The sequence below is a fragment of the Dermacentor albipictus genome, unplaced genomic scaffold (genome assembly GCF_038994185.2).
Source record: "Dermacentor albipictus isolate Rhodes 1998 colony unplaced genomic scaffold, USDA_Dalb.pri_finalv2 scaffold_14, whole genome shotgun sequence".
NCBI lineage: Eukaryota > Metazoa > Arthropoda > Arachnida > Ixodida > Ixodidae > Dermacentor > Dermacentor albipictus.
The window spans coordinates 10,840,855-10,848,455 of NW_027225568.1; the positions used below are offsets into that span (position 1 = coordinate 10,840,855).

At 46.9% G+C, this 7,601-nt stretch overlaps 1 protein-coding gene across 1 annotated transcript; it reads left to right on the plus strand.

The window, feature by feature from the left end:
- The first annotated feature begins 4,364 nt into the window (after positions 1-4,364).
- LOC135905865 (putative nuclease HARBI1) lies at positions 4,365-7,085 on the plus strand. Its single transcript, XM_065436979.2, has 3 exons — positions 4,365-4,982; positions 6,004-6,145; positions 6,656-7,085. The coding sequence occupies exons 1-3, from the start codon at positions 4,431-4,433 to the stop codon at positions 7,045-7,047; spliced, it is 1,086 nt and encodes a 361-aa protein (XP_065293051.1). The 5' UTR covers positions 4,365-4,430; the 3' UTR covers positions 7,048-7,085.
- The last annotated feature ends 516 nt before the right edge of the window (positions 7,086-7,601 follow it).

Genomic DNA, 7,601 nt, shown 5'->3' on the forward strand with positions numbered 1-7,601 from the left:
AAAGTTTCCAGATTATCTTCAAGTTTTCACGGATGCATCTGTACACAACGACGGTCAAGGCGCCTCTGCAGCTTTTTACTGCCCTTCAACAGAAGTACGACGTATCTTTCAAATACCTCATCCAACTTCGTCAACAACTGCGGAACTAGCAGCGATTAATGTTGCACTGAAATACGTGCAAGAGGAGTTAATTACATCGAAGGTTGTCATCTTTACGGACTCGCGTGCTGCCCTTAGCAGGTTACAACGCAGTGAGCTTGATTGTCCACTTGTGCGCATCATTAATGACTCTGCGAGCAAAATTACATCACGTGGAGTATGTCTCGTTGCTCAATGGATACCTTCACACGTAGGAATCGCCGGCAATAAAGAGGCTGATCGGCTCGCTTCAAGTTGCGTTCATAACAACTGTGACTGCCCAGAAATTACGTGCAAGCTTGATGACGCTTGTCTGTTGATTCGTCGCCACCTACTCAAGCAGCATCCGGATCAGCGTGTCGCAAATGGAACGTTCCCGCCCCGTGTTCGTGGTCGAGGCTTGCCTCGTCGCGCTAGAGCACAACTGCTCAAGCTGAGGGTTGGTTGCGTGAACGTGCACGAACGTTTATACAGACAAGGGCGTGCGGAAAGTCCATTGTGTACGTCTTGTGGCTGTTACGAGACACTTCAGCACCTTATACTTGAGTGTCCCGGTTTCAGTGCGCAGCGCATGTCACTAGTGAGAAACTATCATCTCCTTGGCCTGCGGTGTGCGACACTCGAGGAATGTTTATACCCCAGTGGCTGTGCATCTATACGTGATCAGGCCCATCGCGCCCTACTAACCTTTATAGACCTAACTAACTTAGGTTCACGTTTGTAGCATGAACATTCGACATTCAGTTGTAGCGTGACCTTTAGTGACCGGCCCTACTGTGTGTGATCAGTACTGTACCCTAACGCTTCTTCCTTCGAAGATGGGAGGCGGCGGGTTCAAACACCTTGTAGTGTATATTGTGAACCGGTGATTACGTGCAGGTGATTACGTGAAACGGTGATTACGTGCAGTTTCACTTGGCGCCTCATCGTGGAGAACACAATCAGCCGCATAGCGAACTAGCCATGGACGTGGTTGATAATTGTGGAGGCTGTTCGACGCGGCGTCACTTTAATTCCGGCTGCAGAGTTCTACTTTAGTCTTTAGATTTGTCCTGTTGCAGTGTTCTACTTTGGTCTTTAGATTTGTCCTGTTGCTCTCCTTTCATTTTTCCTCTTTCCTCCCCTCCTTCCTATCTTCCATTTCTGTGTTTGCTGTCGCCTCCCTTCAGAAGAGTAGGCAGGCGTTGTGCCCCTTCCGGTGGCAGTTGCCAGCCTGCTCCTCGCTATTCCTTTCCTGTTACCTGTGTATATGTGTATATGTGTGCAAAACAAATAATAATAATAACATTCGTATTGCGTTAAAGCAGTGTTTCGGTCGGCGATGGGCGGTTATCTCACAAGGCTGGAGCAAATGTTCTTGCACCCTCTCAGCAGAGGGCGCAATGACTTGAAGAAATGGCAAATTTAAACCATACAGCGATTTATTACAGCTGGAGTTTTGAACAGCAATTGCAGAGTGAGTGTAATTCAGTTCGTCTGCACGCGCATGTTTTTGTGAGGCAACAAGGGAAATAGAGGGAGTGTATATGGGTGTGCACACTTTGAGCGTGCGCGTATGCTTGTACCTCAGAATTTGAATAAGCGTGCGCACGAGTGCGGGTATGTGTGTGCGAGCATGCGCGTGTTTGTGCGTTGCGTGCGTGCAGTACCGTGTGCGTGCGTTGGTGCATTTTTTGCTTGTGTGCATACGTGGGCGCGTGTGAATGTGAATGCGGGATAGCTTGTGTCGTATCTCTCTGTGTGTGTGTGTTTTGTGTGTGTGTGTGCATGCGTGCGTGTGTGCGTGCGTGCGTGCGTGTGCGTGCGTGCGTGCGTGTGCGTGCGTGTGTGTTTTAAAGCGAGCAAGTTAGCGAGCATTTCTCCGCTTACACCTTCCTAGTCTTGGAGATGAATGGGATATAGAGTTTATTTAAACCCATATTTAAACCTACAAGACAAGAACGAATGGCTTTGGATTCATAGCACTATTTCTTTCTAAAAGTGAAATCAATGCAAAAAAAAAGAAGAGAACGCAGTTCCCTTCCACTCTGTGTAGAAGTATGACCAGCGAAGCTGTGCATGTGGACCCCTTAATGGCGAACTGCATCTCTGCCGCGGTTCGGCCCGGTATTCCACCATCTTCGGGATCGGCCCACTTATGGGGAGTGCTTAAGCCTGCTTCGTCTCCGCCGCGGGTCGGCCCAGCATCGCACTATCTTCGGGATTTTCTTCTACACGGGGACACGATAGTGGGGAAAGTAGCCCTTAAGAGGAAGCTTTAGCTCGGGCCCAACTCCAACACGGCCTAGTGAAATACATGTAAAATGCGAAAATGCTTTTCTGAGATAACGCCTGGACCGATTTTAACAAATGTGTAACATTTAAGACAGAAAGTAAAATTCTAGTGACTGTTAGTAGCGGAATTTCAATTTACGACTTGGATTTTATTGAAAGAATTTTCCAAATGTCGAAAGTTTGAAAAAAAATGGAAGCACGAAGTATACAAATTAATAGCGCTCCGTCAAGAACAGATATCGCCGTTCTGTATATTCTTTTCGCCAGATGCGACTGCCCATCGTCGATTTTTTATTGCAGATTCGAATTCTTCTTAGGGACTTATTTCGAAAAAAAATTGACCGTAATTTATCTAGGGTGACCGTAAAGTGAGAAAAAGATATTGTGCGTTGGTATATATGTACTCTGCATTCATGAATACAAACAATAAAAAAGGAAACAAACCTCTAAGTATTGAAAATTGTATCCATTACAATTCAATTCTTCAAGGCTTTGAAAATGCGCATACTAGAATATTTCGCAAGACCCAAACGTTCCTGCTCTTACGCTAATATGTAAATCCATGGCGTAATCGAACTGTGTAGGTGCGTGCACTCAAGAAAACTGTTTGATTGTGTGCCCGTCAAGAAAGCAAAACATGTGACAAACTTCCGCTAATCTTCATCTTATCGCCACCCAAAGGCAATTAGGTTTCGCGAGTCTCAAAAGAAAAAAAAAAGCAACGGAAATGTCATACTCTAAGAAAAGTTTACACCCTTTGGAGTGCCCCATCAGCCACACAACAATAATCGTCGTATGTCTTGATGCGTTTCCTCCTTTCTTTAACGTTGCGAGCCCGCCACTTTTCAGTAACGAACGGCAAGCGCGTTATCGGCATGATAGCATTCCCGACAGGAAAGTAGCGGGCGCGGCGTTTTCAAGAAAGGAAATGCATCAAGACAGATGACGATTGTAGTTGTGTGGCAGAAGGGGCACTCCAAAGGCTGTAAACTTTTCTGATAGAGTGATTTCCGGTGGCATCCTTCCTATGCGCACCCCTGTGAGCACTAAACGAACGAGAAACAAGCGGTCGCCCTTTGAGCGATTCGTAACGACATATCCATCAGTTTCGCAAGCGCAAGAAGCCGAAACCGCCCGCGGAACAAAACCCAAGCCGCCGCCATCCCGCGCGTGCGCCAATGCGCGAGCGGTACTATACAGACGGGCGGGAGCAAACTAGCGCTAAAACAAACCAGGGGCTCTATTCTGGACACGCATGGCGGCTGTACGGCCGCCATTATCCGCCATGTTTACTCTCTGATTGGCTGTCGAGAGGTCACGTGTTTTAAAATTTGTGCCGGGAAGCGGAAGTATTGCAAAATGCAATTTTGCGTTTTCATCAAGATGACGAAACGTGACGTGGAGCTGCAAATTTTATGGACTAATACATTTTTGTCGTCCTTGGCAGATATATTGTGATGTTAGCGCTTCAAAAAGAATGTGAGCGGTAGCATGCAGAAGCCAGTGCAATGCATCTACAATTGCGCGAATATGTGGTGGCGATCCAAGATATGCGCCATGCCAGCTTGCTGATTGGCTGAAGGAATATCTCGTGAGGAGCGTCACAGGAAGGGCTGTTTCGTAAACGTCATTTTGACGATGCGTGACGTTGCGCTGGACCGCCATTGCTGAGATTTTCCGCCATAATTTTTGCTGCGACGAGCCGCGCGAATTATGGTAATGAGCAGCCATATGCAATGGCGGTGGCAACGCTGAGTAGGCGGCTGCTGCGTCGCCGCATTGGAGCATGCATATATTTGTGCAAACAATACGAAGGGCAAATTAACTTATTTTTTGTTTATTAAGAGCACACAAACAAAACTTTTTATGTGAGTGCATTTACAAGACGATTTTTGTTATGCCTCTAACGCGAACTCGCGCTGGTGTAACGAGGGGGCTCTACGTACCTTCCAGAAGGCACCCCGTAGTAACAGCCGTAGACCGCGGCCGCCTCTCGCAGATTTTAGGGCGCAGAAACAATGGTGGTGCCTTTTATTGTTCAGTGGCTGGAGTTGCAGGAAGAGCGGCAGTTTCGTGAGCATCGCGATGCGTTCCAGATGCCCGAGGAAATGTTCCGGTCTCGGTATCGACTGAGTAAGGACTTGGCACGGTGGTTGTGCGAAGAGCTTCGTCCGGTGCTTGTGCGGGAGCGAGTGAACACTCGCACAGCGTTGACTGTAGAAGTTCAAATTCTGTGCGCGCTTCGCTTCCTTGCCACAGGCGGATTTCAAGGTGCGATTGCCAGTGACGAGGACTTGACTACAAGTCAATCTAGTGTTCGCCGTTCGGTTCACGCAGTCATCGAGGCTATCGTGGATTGCATCGGCGACGCATGGATCTCGTTTCCAGACGACACAGCGGCATTGAGTTCTGCATCCGAAGGGTTCGTGCGCAGAGACTGCAGGTTCCAGGGTTGCGTCGGGGCTGTGGACGGCACATTTGTGTGCATTCGCGCACCATCGGATAGGGACGATGCCAACAAGGCGGCTTACTTCTGCCGGAAAGGCTATTACGCCTTGAACGTCATGGTGGTGAGTTTTTATTAACGCTGCGTCAAAAGGGGCAAGGTTCTGACCGGTACACTTCTGATCGCTATCGGTACCGATCCGGATCGAAATCCTCGGCTGCGATTTGCTTTCTCGCACATTTTGTGCTAAGGAGCCAATCACGACCGAGCAATTCGATCCGGATCGGGCTTGATCGCGATCAAAAGTGCGCCGTATATAAGTCGCGGGCCGCTTTTTCCGTCGCGTCGATAGATTGAATTTTTTACCAGCACTGCTCCAGGAGGGCACATGTAACTAGCAAACGGAGGCCTCAGGAGAACACCTGAGATTATAATAAATCTATCGCGGACAGCTGATCTTATAGATCCCTGGCACGGGCAGGCCTCTGCGAGCCCCAACCTGCGGACCAGTCCAGGTTCAAGCTTGGGCGTCTTGGAGGCGCCGCCAATAATGCGAAATACCGATACGTTGTTACAATTAGTAAAAAAAAACGATTAAATCGATATAATTACGTCCAGCCGCCAACTTGTTACGCGCTCAGCACTACTGCGCCCCGCGACTTCTGCAACCCCTGCCAAAACTTTGCCTCGAAAGGCACGTTCGACGCACCTTTAGCTTCTGAGATTTTGCGTACGTCTGACGTACCGTTAGTCACTTTGTTCAACGAAACTGGGTCGAACGATATCGAGATGGAAAGTGTCCCTGTGACATCAACGTGACGCCCCAGTGACATAGAAAAACACACTTGAAGAACACAGTTCAGAGACAGGTGTTTTATTTTGCATGCGCATGATCCGTCTAAAAAATGTTTCGCTAAATGAAACGATGCACACGATCGTTGTAAGAAATGTTTTGTTAAATAAAAAGCAAATTGAAAGGGCGGGCATTCTAAAAAAAAAGCAGCAGAAAAATGTCACTGTGCTGATGGCATAAATAAATTTCACCAGGTGAATGTTGCACTGTGTCATTGTCTAGTCCTGCATGACCATAATATTTACTGTGCAAAGCACTCGGTGATCTGTAACTAACACACAATTTTTTGCAGGTGTGTGATGCGAGCCTCAGAATAACAGCCCTCGAAACCTCATACCCAGGATCTGTGCACGACTCTTTTGTGTGGAAAGCATCAAGCCTCTACGCAGAATGCCGATCTGGGAGCCTGCTTCATGGTGGTGAATACCTGCTTGGTATGTGACTTGTAATGAACGAAATACAATTGTGAGCAGTGGTGGTAATACTAGTGTGGAAAGAGTTTTCATGAAAGTGGCACAATTAAAGTTACTTAAAGGCTGCTCTCCAGATTTTTCTGTTGGCCTAAGATCCCTGCAAATGTCACACACATTTGGCAAATTTATGAACATTGTGAATTATCACTCACATCTTGCGAATGAAATCTACAGCAATGTTGTGCAATTGTAACGTGAAAGCGTAGTTACTGTAACTTGTAAAACTGAAACAATATGAAATTAGTTGTGCACATATGTTGAGATGCAGTCAAATAAACAACAGTGACTGAAAATAAATCTAATTGTCAAGGCAATACTCCATACCTTAATTGAATTTTTTTACATGCTCAGCTCATTGAAATAACATGTGCTATCAGTGTATTCTCTGAGCTACGAAAAGGTTACTTGTTGCCTCATGTATTCGAATTAGGTATTTATTTAGTGTGCAATGCATTTTTAAATAATGTGCAGGTGACAGCGCCTATCCGCTCCAGCCATGGCTTGTCACACCTGTTCCTGGGAACCACATTTCTCGTAGCCCTGCAGCCATGTTTAACGCTGCTCACTCATCACTGCGCTCAGTTGTGGAACGCTGTATTGGGGTCCTCAAGATGCGCTTCAGGTGTCTGCAACGGCACCGGGCACTCTACTATGGGCCAGTGTTCACATCAAAAATCATTGCAGCCTGCGCAGTGCTGCACAACTTGTGCGTGCGCGCTGAGCTTCCAGAGCCCGATTGCACCTCTGGGATCGACGACTTCGACGGAGACGTGAACGCATACGATGACAGCGAAGATGTGACGGCGGCAACACTCTACAGGGCAGGCAGGCAGAAACGCGAAAGGATGCTGCAAATGTTCTGAGCAGGCCAGCAGTTCAGCACATCCAAGTAGCCACCCTGCAAATGAGAGCCATTGAAATAGTAATTGTAGTCCCTGCAAACTCAGTGCTTTTTTTTCTTGTTTAAATTTTTATTTTTATCTATGGTATTTTTTCTTGTTTTTGTTGCAGAAAGCAATACACAGCTGGAAGACGCACCGTATTTTAGTAGCTAGTCCATAAGCGTGTCATTGGCAGGTAGTCAAAGACACTTATTATTTTCTTGGTGCAAGTATAGTGTGAAATGTCATGTACCCTTCAGTTCTCATAGAGGACGACAGGGATTACTTTCTTTTTATGTGCCACAAGATTTCATGTGCCATTGCACATTATAATAGCGGCAAACAATGAGAAGCCTCCAGTAAGCTCCATTTATGTTCAGTATGAATGCAAGAGGACAGACCTTTGTTGGTTTAATTTTCCACATGCCGCAATAGTGTGCTCTAGTAGCATACTTATTTAACATTTCTGGCCCTACGTGCTGAGCCTATGCCCTAGCCCTATGTGCTGAGAAGGGGAGAACTCTCATCAGAAGAGT

What these genes read in the sequence shown, in the direction of transcription:
- LOC135905865 (XM_065436979.2), top strand. Translation starts at nt 4,431, where the DNA reads ATGGTGGTGCCTTTTATTGTTCAGTGGCTGGAGTTGCAGGAAGAGCGG. An exon ending in ACGCCTTGAACGTCATGGTG is followed by an intron (nt 4,983 to 6,003) that starts GTGAGTTTTTAT and finishes AATTTTTTGCAG; the next exon opens with GTGTGTGATGCGAGCCTCAG. An exon ending in TGGTGGTGAATACCTGCTTG is followed by an intron (nt 6,146 to 6,655) that starts GTATGTGACTTG and finishes AATAATGTGCAG; the next exon opens with GTGACAGCGCCTATCCGCTC.